Genomic DNA, 16,482 nt, shown 5'->3' with positions numbered 1-16,482 from the left:
CTGAAGATATAAGTGAACAGCTAAATAAAAGTTTACTTTTCACAAATGCCCCATCAAAATATAAAAATATATAATGTGAAACTTGGATGAATTGTGTTTCAGTCTAAAATGCTTAGATCATTCTTTCTCTTACAGATTATTTCACATGGACTCTGGTTTATCATCATTTCAGCAAGTATTCAGTTTGTAAGATCTGTCACCAATATTTTCCCTGCACTTCTTTTTATCAGGTAAGATAACTGCTATGGAGCTGTTCAAAACAAATTTTGTAGCATTCTTGATGGGTACTTCACCTTATGTGCTGTTGGAACAGTGCACAAAATGTTTTTAAGGAACCTAAGAGGATATAGGATCTTAGAGTTACATGGAAATTGGAAATGGGATGCTAGAATTGCACAGATATTGGAAATAGCACCTGAAGGTCATTTCATGCATGGCAGGAAAGAACAGTTGCTGGCTCCTGGCTAAACAAAAGCAGAAATATTATTCAGGATGTTTGCTACATGCATCACTGTCAACAGCATCTAACATAGAAGGAAAACAGATCCACCCTTACCCTTGCTATTCTCTGCCCTACTTCCTCCCTGCTCTTCCCAATCATGTGGCTGAATAGCAAGCACCCACCATTGGATGTCATGTATACACAGGGAGCAGGAGGTGTTATGTACCTCAGGTCATGCATTGGGACCCAGGCACACGCACACATCATGAGAGGCCCCTTAGTTTTGGGAGCAGAGAAGTGCATTTATTGGTTCTCTGATGGCAGGGGGGAGGTGTGAGTAGTTTGGGAGTAGAAGTGTTTCAGTAAGAGTTTTCTGACCTCCATCTAAAGCTACAGGTACTTTTCTTTATATTCTGCTATGGGATGTGTACTGTGCTACCTAAAGGTAGTTCTTACCTCAGCTCCGTGAGACGGAACAGACTTTACCTGGGTCACTGAGCACAGCACTGTGACAAAAACTGTCTGCCACAGAAAATGAAGCCTGGGGTTTGCTCTGGTCACGTTCTGTGATGTGAGGCCTCCAGTTGATTCGTGTTGCTGGTGGTTGGTACTTCTGGACTCGCTGCTTTCAGCATCCATTCCTCATCACCACCAATCTCCCACCAAAGAATAGGAGAGGGAACAGGCAGGGAGAGCTGTTCTGCTCCCCAGTGCTCTGGAGGGGCACCTTCCTGGGTTACTCAGGTGCAGGCAGGACCCATGTGCCAGAGGTAGCGTGTAGCTGTGTCTCTGTTAAAGAACTATACAAAGAGGGCGAGGATGCAGATGGAATTGTGTCTAAGTGAGATATGCGTATTACTGAGGAACGATTCCATATTGGGAGTTCACCATAGAGAAAAGCAAACCCCTCCTCAGGAAGGCTGGGGGCAAGCAGAAGCGTCTCTCTGAGGGCTCATCAGGCTGTGCAAACCGCAGGGGGCTGCAAATGAAGACTTCACCCAGTGGCACTATGCAGTGCATTTATGTAAGTTTATGAATAACTCATAGGAAAAAAGAAATCTATGATTGTTTTCAATTCATCAAATGAAAGGTTACGTGCACCAGCTCTATTTACATCCCGGTCTGGGCTCATTAATGCAGATTAATTCCAAAACTCTTCCTCCGTCTGATTTCCAGATTTCTCTTCCCTTGGATCCTGAGATAACGGCACAGCCCGCTCAGTTCAGCGGCCGTCCCGGCGCGGGGCCCTCAGCGCCTCGGGGCACGGCAGAGCGCGGGAGGGCCGCCGTGACCGGGCCGCGCCGGGTCGATGGCGACGAGAACCGCCGCGACCGAAAAGAACGGCCGAGAAACCGGTCATCGGACGCGGCTCTCCACACCCAGCTCCGCTTCCGGCCCCGACAGAACGACCGCTCCGCAGCGCCGACGGGCCGCGAAGCAGCGGCAGTTACCCGCCCCGCCAGGCCGTGCTGCGCAGGTGCGGCGGCGGGCGCGCTGCACGCCGGGAGTTGCAGTCAGCGCGGGGCTCCTGGGCGGCGCCGCATCGCCGGGGCGAAGGCCGAGGGACGGCGCACCTCAGCGAGCGGGGGCCGCGGCATGAGCTCCCCGGGCTCGCGCCGCCCTTTCCCGTCGCGCTGGCAGAGACGCGCCGGCGCTCGGCGGGCCGAGGTGGAAACGTGCGTCCGCGCCTTCTCGCGCCCCTCTTCGCTCCTCGGGGATGGGGACCGCGGAGCTCGCCCTCGCACTCCTCCCTCCTCCTGCGCGCGGATGGCGCGGCCCGCCGGAGCCCGGCGCCCCGCTCCCAGCCGGCTCGGCGGGCTCCGCGGCCGGCCCTGCTCAGCCCGGGTGCCGAGTGCGCCCGCCCTCCCCGCTCTTGGAAGCGCTCTCTCCATTGGCTGCGGCCGGGCGCTCTTGCCAATCAGGAAGCGGCTATCATGGAGGAAGGGAATAAATACAAGATGGCTGCTCGTATAAAACCAGGCATTGGGCTTCGCCCCGGCGATGGGGGAATTGAGGCTTTAACCCGCACTCCAAGGGCCGCGCGCCGCCGTCGCCCGGACCGCCGCCGCCTTTTCGGGCGGAGCGAGCCCCCGACCGCTATCGACCACAGCCGCGCTCAGCCGCTGCCCGCGGAGCCCCGGCGGGGCCGAGGCCGGGCGCGGCGCACGAGAGGCCCGCAGCTAGGCCCCACGCCTTCCCCCCTGCCGCCGCGGCGCCGGTCCCCCGCCCGTCGTCCCGCCGCTCGCCTCCCGCCGGGCACCGCGCCGGGCGGCCATGGCCGTCTCCAGGTCGGTAGGAGCCGGGAAGGGCGGGAGAAGGAGGCCCGGGCGCCGCGGCTCTCCGTGTGCCCCAGCCTGGGGGTGGGGGCGTTAAGGAGGGCTGCACCCCGCTTCCCTCGGAGCCCGCGGAGGCCTCGTGGGGCCGCCCCGTTGGGTTCGGGGCTGGCGGGGGTTGGGGTGCTGCCCGGCCCAGAGAGTCCCGCGCCCGGCCAACCCTCCCTCTCTCATATCTGCCCCCCCCCCCCCACCACCACCACCACCACCACTCCTTCCTTCGGGCTCGGGGCTCTGCCCCGGTTCCCTTCATCCCGCCGCTGCGGGGTAGAACCGGGGGGAAGCGGGGGTGACGCTGCCGAGTCTCGAAAACTGGGGATAAAGCGTTCTGCCTTCCGAGTCCCAGCTGTAAAGTAACCGAAATGAAAGGGGCTTCATGGGGAAAAGTGGCTGGTGTGTTCTGGCCCAGCTTCAAGATGTAGGGCAGTATCTGCTTACACACATGTGTGCTGGGGTGTGCCAGCTCTTAAAGTTGCTCACTGATATAGAGGTATGTCTTAATAGAGCTGTTCTGTTAAAACTGCTGAGCCTAAATTCCTGCCATCTTTTTTTTTTTTTTTTTTTCCCTCTGTGCGTGAAATGGACGTGTTAAGCTTCCAAACTGAACAGTTGAAAGGAAACATAAATCCAAATTAACCTTGTGATAGATTAGACCAAAGTCACATGCTGGTAGTGTCTGTGTACTTCTGAGGTCCTGTAACAAATGTAAATTCTATTTCTGAAGCTGTACATGAAGAAGCATACAGCTCTGTGTAGCAGAGTAAAGGTGTGTGTGCTTGTAAATCAGATGTGTTATAAATCAAACTTTTCAGTAGCACTGTGTCTTTTAAGGCCTCAATAGCAGGTGCCTTAGCTGGGGCTTAGTAGTTTCTTCAAAGTATTCCCTTAATCTTGTTCTACTTGCATCTCTATCAGCCCTTTATGTATTGGGGAACTTTTTGTAATGCTTTTCACAAGAACCTGGAATAGAAAGAGATTGCTGTAACAGGGCTACTATGTAATCTAACACTATAAGCAGTTATGTAAAATAGACTAATATTACAATTTAATTAGATGAGGGGCAGTCAACTTAATTAACTGTGCTGAGCTATGTAAGATATGGGGGCTAACTGGAATGCCAGGATGGAACGAAAAGTTTGTATGCCGAGGCTCTGTCAGTTGCAAAGATTAGTAACAAACCCAGTTAACAATGCCTCTGTATTTCTGTAAAACTACACAGCTTCAGTGAAAAACAGCAGTGAAGTTTGCAAAGATTTAGGTAACGTCTGTTTGGTTGGTAACTGATATGAAAACAAATTTCTGGTTTGGATAGGGTTTGTTCTTAAACCTCTCTGGGAAGTACTAAAAACGTTGATGCATTAATTATGTCATATGATGCATTGCTTCAGTGTGTAGTCTTAAGATCAAAATGTGACACGAGTGAACATGGAGTGTTGAGCTTTAATAAAAGTGCTGTGATACTTGTGAGTTGGTATAGAACTGCTTCAATTCCACATACAAATCATGTCAAAGAATTACTCGTTGGGATGCTGTAGCACCTTGCTGATTCCTGAGGAACTCCTAAGTTTCTCTCGTTTCAGGTATGATACTGCAGACCTTCTATCTTAGACTGTTTTTTAAGATACAGCAAAACTTAATAATTACATGGCTTTTGACAAATGCACCTGATACTGTAGTATCAATTAGTTTTGTAAATTCAACAATTCTTATATTCACCTTTTATTTCAGAACATTAGATTTCTAAAATTCTTCCCTTTCAGACAGTGTTCAAAACAGTTATTTGTAGTATGCTTCATAACCACGTTTCTGTAGAGGGTGTGGTTCCAGTTTCTCTACTAGCTCCATTTAACTGTAGAGACTGGATTTTTTTTCCTCCAGATAGCTACCCTTCTGTATTTTAAAGGACCAACATCTTTCATTGTTGAATGATTCTAAATGTACAGCTGTGGGGAGTGAAGGAGAAGATCATCTTTCCTTAAAGACTGTAGATGTCACTGCGTGTTTACCAGACATCAACTTTAATGTAAAAACTTCAAGGAGGTTAAACTAGGAGGGTAAATTCTGTATTGACACCTGAAAGAAAAAAAAAAAGAAATGGGGAGGAGGGAGGAGTGTTTTAACATGCTCAAAACAAATTATCAAGTGGTTTTTCTTGCAGTCAAGTTCAGTTTCTGCTGGTTAGTGAATTGGAAACCTTCCTTAAAACCTTAGTCTGGGTGATCTACGTAAATCTGGGGGATGCTTTGAAATACCGCAAAACTGCAAATCTTCAGCCTAGTTCTTCTGTTAATAAGGTCATCTTACAAGCAGAAAATACCACTTACTTGTGATCTACTGACAAAATAGTTGCTGACATTTTCATCTGCGTTCTCTCTATATATACATGCTTGTTTTGTCAATCTGCTGTTACATGAACTGAAGATCTACTCTGATTCTGAGATACTAGAAAATACACCTAAAAGCAGAACATCTGCAGAGTAGTTCTTCATATATGTTCATCTCTTTGGTAGTGTTATGCTGAAAAGACAAATGAACCTCAGAAGTATGTTTGAGCAGGTGGTGTTCTTTCTACACAAAAGCCAGTTTGTGTAGACATTCGCTCCCTTTTCCTGTCTAAATGTATAAATGAATTAGTATAATGTTTGCATAACCAATAAAAAAATCTTGACAGTGGAACTGAGAAGGAGGAGAAAAAAAAAAAAAAAAAGGAAGTGAAAAGTTTTGCTTCAGCTCAATTCCTGCAAAGTGTAGGTGAATAAACCCAGTGCCTTGTGAATAAGCTTTTGAGATACTTCAGCTGAAGAACGAATACTTTGGGGGAAGAACAGCAACAATGACAACAATCCTGGGTTACTCAGTGGTTGAGCTTCAGTAGATGATTAAGTGCTGATGGTACCTTTCAATATCAAATATACAACTTTTCAGTTTCTTTAGTTTGTTTAAAGGCAGCTCATGTATCATCATTTTAACACCAGGGCTACTTTTGAGGGCTATCTCAGTGTGAAGGGGAAAAAAACAAAATCTTTAAATGCATGAAGCTGGTAAGATGCACTAAAGGTAAACAATTTTAAATTAAAAGGTATACTCTTAAGTTCACCCTGAAATATCTTCTTGAAGACAGTCCTTTCAGAGTAATTTCAGGACACTTTCTAAGCAAGTAAGGGGGAGCATGACAACTTGCTGTTGCAAGCTGTTCTGTGTTTGGTCCCTATGATGTTAATGCTAGTTTTTGGAGTTTCCAGGGACTTAGTTTGCTTAGATTTGTGTATAACTGGAAGCATGTAGACTGGAAAGGTACTTTTCAATTCAAAAGAAAAAAAAGAATGTCAGAAGGATGTAGTGGTAAAGCCACTGGAAAATACATGGACCTCATATATTGGTCTTGGCTATTGAACTGTTGGGCAGTGTCTTCCTAATAACAAATTACTTATCTAAAATTTGAAGTTTAATAGGGGACTTAAATGCTTAGAAGATAGCAAAATTTTCCAGAACTGCTATGGATCCTGCATACCTTTTAGAAGTGTTCTATTGGGCTTATCACTGACTCTTCTTAGAGAAAGGACTTTGCTGATCCCTTGGAAGCTATTATTTTGTGCATGAAAGCCAAGAACTAAGCTGATCAAGAAGTGTGCTTTCATTGTGACTTAAAGAAAAATGAATAGTTGTATTCCTTTCAGAATTCCTGCAGTTGGCATCATACCTTCTCCCCTCTAATAACCAGAACAAGCAGGTGCATAAACTGATGTAATTACCAGACTTCTAGCTGAAAGGAGAGGAGCTCTGCTCATGCTAACGGGGACTAACAGCCCAGCGTGGATCTGCTTCCTGCTGCTGTTTGTAGGAGGGAGCATCTGTGCCATCATGGGGGTGAGCAGAGGTGCCATGCACTACTGCCCAAATGAGACAGACCTGTAGAATTTCTCAGACACATAACAGACTGACATGAAAGTGGAAACCAAGGATTGCACTCTGATAAGATTTCTAACCTGTTCCAGCAGTTAAAACGATTTTTTTATCAAGCTGTTCTCTATGTCACTTGGTAATGCACATCTTGTGTTGTTTTGAATATCTTTACAGCTTTCTGATTTCCTGTGTTATTTTCTTGGTATTGAGTTTGGATGTAGGTATGTATGTAACAGCTAACAAATAAAGCTTGTATAACCTAACACTGGTTCATATGTTACATCAAATATACGTTCCATAAGAAACTGTTAACTTCTGCTTTTAGTTGGCCTCTGTACGCAATGCATAATACTGTGACCAGTGTAATGATGGAGCTCTCATTTCATATAGGTGTCCCTTTCACTGCTCTATAGGAAATGAGGATTTTTGGTGTCTGCATGCCTACCTTCGTAACTATTTACAGTTCATTTTTCCTTTCTTTGTTCTGAAATTCATTCACTGGTTTTCTCCTTGCTGCCTATACTGGAAGTTGTTTTCTTGACTGTTTAACAGTTTATACGTGCTTTAACAGTGGCATGAGGTTTTTGAGCTGTGAAGCAGACCAAGCTGGGACCAAATGATGAAATAAAGCCCTGATTATTAGAACAACAGGAAGAACTCAAGTATCTGCATACAGCTTAAGTTGAACTCTGCAATGAGTGTCAAACCCATCAAGTCTAAATTTTTAGTTTGGTTTAAGTTTTCTAGGTTTGGGGCTACTTTCATGCTATGAAATAATGGCTGGGAAGTTTCTGGATCCTAAAATGTGGTTTATACTGGAAACTTATAAAAGTATTCCCTTTCTGGTGGGTGCCAGCTAGCAGTCTTGCAAGAGCTCCAAGTAGAGCATTTCAGGGATCACCTTACAAGGGTTTTTGTACAGTCACGCAATTTCTATGTGTTGGAGGCTTGCTAGGATGGATACGAGCTGTTCTGTACCACTTGGCCTTGTCAGTGACTGTGTCCTGGATGTTAATTGTACTGGCACAAAACAGATGTAGAGTCCAAACCAATGGCTTCATCGGCAGCAGTGATCAGTTTGCTGTCTGTTCAAAGCCTAAACTCATTTGAGGTCAACAAATTTCAAGTTTCCCCATCTGATCGGACAGGGTACTCATGGTACTTCAGAGCGCTTACCCTGGGCTGAGCAGGATCTTTCCACAAGTCAGCTGCATAAATCTTTTGGAAAAAAGTTTTGGGATAATGTTGATATCTGGTCATTAACTACCCTGCTATTAGCTTTCTAATACCTCAACAGCTGACAGACTTTCAAATTCACAGAAAACTTCACTGTGTGTGGGTCACAGAATGACGGTGCTACCGGAGGAGTGCCTCTGAGGTAGTTGTTGTGGCCTTTGTTGTGGTTGTTATTTGTAGCCTTTGCTGCAATAAAGACTGAAAGGGAAAAGGGTTGTTAGGTTTAGTGATATGGGAGTCAGTTACAAAGTTTCTCTGTACTTCTATTCACAAAACCCCCTTCAGTTAATTGAACTGAGCCCAAGTGTGTGATCATTCTGTGTGTCGGTGTTGATAAAGGGGAAATTCATCTTTAATCCCAGCCAACCTACTGTTCTGGTGAGCAGTATTGCAAATGAGACTGTTCACTGTTACAGTTCTGTTACCTTTAGGATTATTCAGTAAACTGTTGGAGTGGTAGCTGCCATGAAGTGGAAGAGTCTGATCCAATGTGGGATGGCTATTCCCAGTTGATTACAGCCCTACTGGTTATTCTTGAGTATCTCTCTTGGGTGGCTCTATGCTGGAATTAAGATTTCAACTTTTATCAGAGCTGGTGTGTTCTATTGAAAAGTTCTGGCTTTGATTACTTGGAGTATTTCTGTGGGGAGGATTCATGTGCCTAGATGTCTAGTGTCAATGTATCCTTGTCCACTACACAATGACAAGGGTGCCCCTACATCCTGCCCGCAAACTCCATGTGCAGGACTTGTTTGGAAGTGTCCCTGATGCCTATTCTTAAGCACTTGGGCTGAATCTCTGTTTCAGAAGTATGTGTGATGAACTCTGTGTCAGTGTAAAAGCTCAAGTTGAATTTCCTAGAAGGTATTTGAATGTAATACAATAATATCTTTGAATAATAGCTTTGAATTTCTGTTCCAAGTTCTGTCTTGCTGATGCATTTAAGCAATGATAAGAAAAGTTTCAGATTTCTCATTTGAGACAAAAAAGATGTGTGCCTCCTTTCTAATGAGCTCATACTGCATGAGTTCACAGAGGTTCATGTATCATTGTTGTCCTCTTGGTGAGATGTAGTTGTCTGCTTGCAAATTCCATATGCCTAGCACCTTTGTTTTAGTTTTATATGTAAAGTGAACTTATTACAGTCTAAAATCACAGATTACAAACATAGTCTGCTGCAGTTAAAAAGGTGATACAGCTACAAAAGTTATGGGGCTTACAAGTGACTGTTTAGTTTTATAACTGGAATTAATAAAACTGGAATTAAGCTTGAGCTTTTCTGAGGGTAGGCCATCAGTCATTTCCTCTTTTGAGACATGAAGAGTTGTTTGCTGAGGAAGTGGTCTAAGTTTGCTCATTCTGCTTGAATGTGGAGATGAAAAAAGATAACTCTGATAGTTGAAGGAGTGGGTGGCACTAAATGGCAAAGTTCTTAAGCATGGAATGCTGAAGACCAAAAAGGGTGAGTATAAGCATGAGGGCGCAAGCAAGCTAGATCAAGCTGTGATTCCTCTGCAAGGTAGCATGTTTTGCAGTAAATAATACAGATTGTCATAAATCAGATTGGGTTATTACTGTCAAGCATATTAAAGAAAAAAATACTAGTAAATAGATAAGTTCCCGAGGATGTGTTATTTCTGACTGGTGTGCTACAAGTGATCCCTAAAGCTTTTGTTTTCGTCTTTCTGTAATAGCACAAATCCACTGGTTTAGGAATGTTTAGATTTTGATTTTATGTAGCATTAAAACAATATACTAACTACTAAATTATAGCAATTGAAGCTTCAGTTTTATCTACAGAAAGTTAAATCTGCTTGTCTCTTATAGTAGTAGGAAGGGAATTATTTCAAAGTTCACAGATAGCAGAAGTGTGCCTAAAATACTAAAATGATTTGAAATAATTTGATTAGAAAATAACTTTTCTTTAATGGATATCTAGTCTAGTATCTCTGGTTGTTAGAACACATGGGTTTTGGAATTGTTATACTGCTATGACATTTTAGCCTGTTGCATTGCTGTTTTGTTGCATCAAATTATAAAGTATTCTCAGGAATAGATACAGTTCAAGTGTGTAAAAGAAAATACAAAAGGCAGTGAGGTACATGGTTGTTTTTTTTTTTTTTTTTTAAATTATTATTATTATTAGAAATAATGTGAAAAGCAATTCTGGTGAAAGGTGATTAGTAGGAAAAATCTAGCACGCATTATATTAATCCTTTTCCTGTATTTGCAAAAACATGGGGTATGTGTTTGAGGAAGGGGAGTTGTCAGGTTACCTGTAGCATTATTTAATCAGGTGGACCTGGGTGAGCTTCACTGCTGAGTAAATTCCAGGTTTGTGGTGGTGTGATATTTGAACAGAATTCTTATGATTACCTTTAAGAATAGAAGGGACAATTCTGATTGTGCCACATCCAGACTTATATTCAGTAGAGACCTCATGCTGCATCGTGTCCCATGGTTTCAGCATTCTGTAAAGAGAACTGTAGTAATTGTTTTAAGAGTTGATGTTTGGGGTCTCTCTCACTAATACAAAGTTACTGTGAAAACAAGTCTGGTCCCTGTATTTCATGGGAGGGCAGGAGGTATCAGAGTATTTTGAATCTGTAAATACAAGAACAGGTTAGATCTTGTGTGTTTCAGGTAATTAGAGGGAACATTGGTGAAAATTTAAAAATTCCTGGTATCCTGGAAAAGCAGAGGATAACTATAGATGTGAGTCTTCAAAATAAATGTTAATTCACAGTATGGATGATTGAGCCCTTTGCTTTCTCTGCCTGTCAGAATTTGCTGAAGATTGCTTACAACCTAACAATAGTGGTCTTTCAAAATTAAAAACGTTCTGTCTCAGAGAAAAGGAACCTATTTCATTTTCTTCTTGTAACTTGCAGGTTTTTTTAGAATTAAAGTTTCTAAAAGTTTCTCCATCATTTCTTTTTTTCCTACCAGATTACGTGTGCTTTTGGAGCAAATACAGTTTCTATTAGGAATAGGTATATTTGTCAGTCTGTCAGTTGGCAGGCAAACATTTCTATTTGCGTTAGATAAACTGGAAAATCTGGGGGGATATAAATAGAAATGGCCAACTGAACTATGAATCTGTAACACTTTCGTTTTTTGTCAATCATTCAGGCTTGATCGTCTCTTTATTTTATTGGACACCGGTACAACACCAGTGACAAGAAAAGCAGCTGCACAGCAACTCGGGGAAGTAGTGAAACTGCACCCTCATGAACTGAACAATCTCTTATCTAAAGTAAGCATCTTGGTTTTTTTCTGTCTTTCTGTTTTGTTTTTTGAGACTGCTATCAGGACTAAAATAACTGCAGGACAAAAATAACTAAAAAAAACTAAAATGAGTTTTCTAGGATGTGGTTTCTGTGGATAGAGGCAGCTGAAAGTATAGTATTTTTGTGGAACTCTGACAAAAAGGAAAAGAAAATTAGGAGGCTGGGTCTTTAAAAGCATGCTGTTTTGGTAGTCTCTGAGAAGGTTGCATAAGTCAGGTTTCACTTTGCATACAGTATTGGTATTCAGCATTTGCTGAAAGTTCCGATTTTCTCCTATAGAAAATCCAAATCTCTACTGCCCTTTAAATGTTTTGCGGCTGCTTTCAAAGACTGTTGCTTGTGTGGTACAGGATTGATATTATAGGAAGCTGCATGTCTTTAAAAAGGCTGGAAAATGGAAACAGGTTCCCATTAGTTTGAGACTGCAGTCTGGCCAAGTCCAGTAAAAACACCAAAAATAGTCTTGTTTCTGGCAGCTGGAGATGGCTGAGCGGCCTCAGTTCTGCTTTTATTGAACAGGTGCTCTCACCACAATTTATGATACCAACAGAACGGTCAGAGAATCATGAATATCAAACTACCATCAGTGAAAGAAATAATTCTTCCAGTTTTGAGGCATGAAGGGAAATCACTGTAGAGGAGCATATGTTATAGCTGGTGATCCATCTTGGTCTTCTTCGGTAAAATTTTGAAGTCTATTGTTCTTCTTGGAACAATTTTAGAAAGAAAAAAAGTTTCAAGCCTTGTTTGGTAGCTGGAGGTACATTGTATAAAGTGAAGTCTACATCGTATAAAACAAGGCTAACTTTGGCTGATCCAACTAAAGGCAACTTGCAAGTTCTTAAGGGCTGGCTATGGAAAGGGTTCTGCGAAGCAGTGTGAACGAGATACAGCGAAGGTCGCTTATGGTTTGTTTGGTGAGGTTTTTTTTGCCCTTTGTTGTAATTGTTTTGAATCTTGTCTTGATCTACAGCAGTAAAAGTGTTATACCAGAGCGTAATAACTGATAGATGCTCTAAAAGTATGTTGTTTTTTTTTTTCTAACAAAATGTAATTTATTTGTTAATTTCTCTTTCAAGGTGTTAGTGTATTTAAGAAGCACAAACTGGGATACCCGTATTGCAGCTGGCCAGGCTGTTGAAGCAATAGTGAAAAATGTACCTGAGTGGAATCCAACTCCAAGATCAAAGCAAGGTGCTTCTTAAATGAATTATGTAGAGTGATGCAAACTGACTGTGATATAAAAAGTCTTAAGGCAGCTGTGCCGTTCTGTTTAAGATGAACCTGCTTTTTTATTTTGTATTCATGGGCTGTAGTTACCTCTTTAGCTCGAGATGTTCATATTCAGTTACAGCACTGTGCATGACCTTTGCTTCTTCTAAGATTCACGTTTCTGCTCTGTACCCTCAAAATGCTTGACTCCATATAATTAAGAGGAATATTAACTGGTGAAACAGGAAAACTTTTTTAACCAGTCAATTTTGTCATATTTTGCAGTTTCTGAAAGCACCTTTCTGAGAGGTGACATGGCATCTTGTTGCCATCTGTGCTTACTTTGTATCTGGAGTTGTTGTATTAGGGACATTGCTTCCTTTGTAACAAAATTCCTATGTGCTTTGAGCTGCTCTCACATTATTTGCATTCAGTGCCTCCTTATTCCATTACTATAGAATCTGTTAAGCAGTTTCTGCACTTGCTTTATTCACTGCATTTGTTATTTTTATAAACGTTTGCTATATTTGCACTCCTTCAACAGTTTTCTTCTCTGCACCTTGAGAAGTTGCTCTGTCTTCAGTTTCTTCTCAGAAGACAGTTGCTTTATCTTTTAGACAGCTTTATTTGTAAATTTCAGTGCTTTTTCTTACTTGTGTTCTCCTTGAGATGCACACACCTGTCCATAGTATACTTGCATCTCTAGAGTATTGGTATTTATGTGTAGTGGCAAAATGATGTGCTTTGTCATGTTTTCAGTGTCCTTTCTGATGAAGCCCAGTACCCAGTTGGCAATTCTGTCACTGCCTCATAAGCTGATAATTACAGAAATCTAGCAAGTGCCTCCAAAATCTTTGTTCACTGTTAACTGCCAGGTCTCACATCTGTGTTGTGTAGTCACAGCTTAAGTTCTTAATGTTGCACTTTATGTGCTATCTTGTTCTTAAGAGTCCTTGTAGGATTTCATAGTACCATAGATCTCTTCTATCTGCATATTAGAGCTCTTTAAGGATGTTGATAATCATGTTAATGAGAGGGTTTTTTCAGGAGCTATGCTGAATCTTTCCCGGTATATCTGTATACTTAGTAGCTTTATTTATAGACTCTGCCATGTGTGTATATATATAATGAAATGTTACCTGCTTCAGGTCTGAAGAAATGTAGGTATTACTCATTTTGTATGGTGCTTAATATGCAATTAAATTTATTCTACTGTAAATGAACAAACTTTCATAAGTAAGCAAGAGACAAATTACCAAAGTAAAAGCTGCATTTCTTGTAGGCAATAGTGGTATTTGTAGTGCTGATTTAATTCAGGATGTGAGCACACCAGACTGTGTAGGAATGGACACTAAGTTATGCATGACTGGAAGCCACGAGGCATGAGTACTGAAGTTTTGAGGCAAGGGAATACTTCGGAAATGAATTCATGACCAGGAAATGATAAGACACCTTGTGAGGATCAACCATCTTATTGCTGTTGAACTGGACAAGTATCTGCAGCTTGTCTGCTCTCCTGCTCCCTTATCAGGGATGCCTGCTTGGTTATGTGAGGCAGAGTTGGCATGATACTTAGGCTTGAACTACGCGTGAGCCACGTGCATCTCAAACTGAAGGTGGCCTCATGTGCACGTGGAAAATCCTGTGTCTGTCATTGTCCAAGATTTTAAAAAGCTAAAGTCAGCAAGGGAGAAACACTAAAATTTGTGTTTATGAAATGGAGTCTTTGTTTTGTGAATGAAAATGCTGTATACCTGATAGTTCTTCTGGGGAGTGAAATTATTTCTTCCTCTCTGACTGTTATCTTATTCTGCCAAAATTTTGAGAACAGTCTTCATCACATTTTCCTTAATGTTATTTTCAATGTTTGTTTAGAACCAGGATCAGAAAGTCCTATGGAAGATTCACCTTCAACAGACAGGTTGCGTTTTGACAGATTTGATATATGCCGCTTGTTAAAACACGGTGCATCTCTCCTTGGATCTGCTGGTGCAGAATTTGAAGTCCAGGATGATAAATCAGGTATATCTCTATATTGTACTTGCAAGCTAGAAAACGTTGGTCTGAACAGGCTTGTTGTAGCTGTCTTTTAAGTCTACTCATCCATGGTTTCTCAGAATGCTGGGGAAATACAAGGAAGAAAATCTGCTCTAACATAACTGGTTTGTACTGTCTTTCTTGGATTAGAGTGTTTTTATAGAGGGTGTGTGTCTATTGTTTCCTCTCACTAGAATTAATGTACATGTAGGGGGGAGAGGAGAGCGGATTCCTAGCATTTCTGTGGAATTATTATTATTATTATTATTATTATTATTTTTTTTTTTTTTAGCTTCAGGAGATATGATCTCTTGTTCCTTACTAAAACAGTGCTCTCAGTATAGCTTGTAGGATGTGACTAACTGAAAAGCATTAAGATTTGAAATATAGGAGAGACTTCACAAAACACTGTTGAGGTCAGAAAGTCAAATATTTCAAATATTCAGTGCTATTTCAGAGTTGTTAAATACCATAGTATGATCCAGGTGGTCTTATGATTTACATTGTTGTGGCACTTAAATGTTTATACAGACATCAGTGTTTTCATGGTCTCCTAGTGGAAAAGAGGGATAATAATATTTCTCTGCAGTGAGTATGGAAAAAGTGAAATTATCTAGTATCAGTTAACTTAAGGCTTCTGTTAGAGATCTTCTTGCTGCTTTTCCATCAGAGTATGGGTAAGAAATGTGGAATATGTGTTTAGTAACTTTGTGATACCTTTTGTTTCAAATGAATTGTCTGACAACTTTCTGCAGCTTTTTAGCTGAGAATTAGTTTACATCTGTAAAGAGCCATAAAATTATTTTGAAGATATGTATGATACGTTGTCCACTAACGTTGTGAATGCCCCTCCCTGGAAGCATTCAGAGCAGGCTGGATGTGGCTTTGAGCAACCTGGTCTAGAGGGAGGTGTCCCTGCCTATAGTAGCAGGCTGGAATGAGATGATCTTAAAGGTCCTTTCCCACCTAAACCATTCTATGATTCTATACATGCATACATATTTTTACTGTACTTTCCTATTTCCAGTCCAGATTCCAGTTTCTGCACCACCTGAAATGGTGCCATAGATAGGAAGGCAGGCTGGCTGCAGAGCTGTCAGTTACTTACCCCTGTGCATGCTGCAATCTGTGCAGTGTACCTACTTGTTAAGTAATCAAACTGATCGAATAGGACAGTTTGGTTTTTCAGATATGTTATTTATCCTGCTGCCTTATAATCACATGACATGGTAAATAATATTGAAAATGAAAAATTAAGAAATTGATATAAAATATCTTTAAAAATGACTTAAAGTAATTTAAAATTGCTTTAGTTGATGTTTTTTTAACTGACAGGAAAATTCATAAAGGTTGCTTTCTGTTCTGGGTTTTGTAGCAGCTTTCCTTTTCAAGTAGGTGGCAGCATGAATGGATACAAAGCAAACTAATTTGGAAGGTTAATTCTATATAGACTCTAAAGTCTTCTAGATGTTAAGTAATTCAAATATTTGGGATTCAGTGTTCTTGAGGTAGTTTCAATTAAGTTTCTAAGTGTGCCTTGCTTGACACATGAAGACTTAAGGATTGGATTTTTAACAGACTCCAGCACCCTGGGAACATCGTGCTTATGCTTCAGGGTCCATTGCTTTCAGGAGAAAAAACTTTTGAGGAAACAAAATAAAGCAGAAAAGAAAAATCAACCCTGAAGAACAGCATTCCACAGAGATGCACATGCTGATTAACGCATTGCAGGCTCTCAAATCAGTTGCTGGATTTAGATTTAATTTTAGCATTAATTTTTTTCAAAGTGCAATTTCCTAAAAAACTTTTTTTTTTTTTTTTTTTTTTTTTCTCAGAAGCTGTTTTCTTTTTGTTATTGTCTGTGGACCAAATGTAATTTGATGAATTGCATGGGAGCTATTTTCTGTTCAAAAATCACTTGAAGTAGCTCTGTAGCTTTAACATCAGAAGGTTCTTCCTAGGAATCAGTATGATTGGGTTTAAAATGTTTTATTGATATATTATCTAAGTACAGTTTAGATTAGTTCCG

At 41.4% G+C, this 16,482-nt stretch overlaps 1 protein-coding gene across 1 annotated transcript in view; it reads left to right on the top strand.

Annotated features, from left to right (window-relative positions):
• BTAF1 (B-TFIID TATA-box binding protein associated factor 1) overlaps positions 1-16,482 on the top strand; it is a gene marked incomplete at both ends in the record, with an annotated part of 69,734 nt that overhangs the window by 25,686 nt on the left and 27,566 nt on the right. The window contains 4 exons of the mRNA XM_079535919.1: positions 1,643-3,128; positions 11,047-11,170; positions 12,284-12,398; positions 14,292-14,438. Of these exons, the coding sequence (XP_079392045.1) occupies positions 1,643-3,128; positions 11,047-11,170; positions 12,284-12,398; positions 14,292-14,438 (1,872 nt within the window). The remainder of the gene's footprint in view (positions 1-1,642; positions 3,129-11,046; positions 11,171-12,283; positions 12,399-14,291; positions 14,439-16,482) is intronic.

The sequence above is a fragment of the Tetrao urogallus genome (genome assembly GCF_951394365.1).
Source record: "Tetrao urogallus genome assembly, chromosome: 5".
Classification (NCBI taxonomy): Eukaryota; Metazoa; Chordata; class Aves; order Galliformes; family Phasianidae; genus Tetrao; species Tetrao urogallus.
This window is presented reverse-complemented; position numbering and strand designations above follow the sequence as displayed.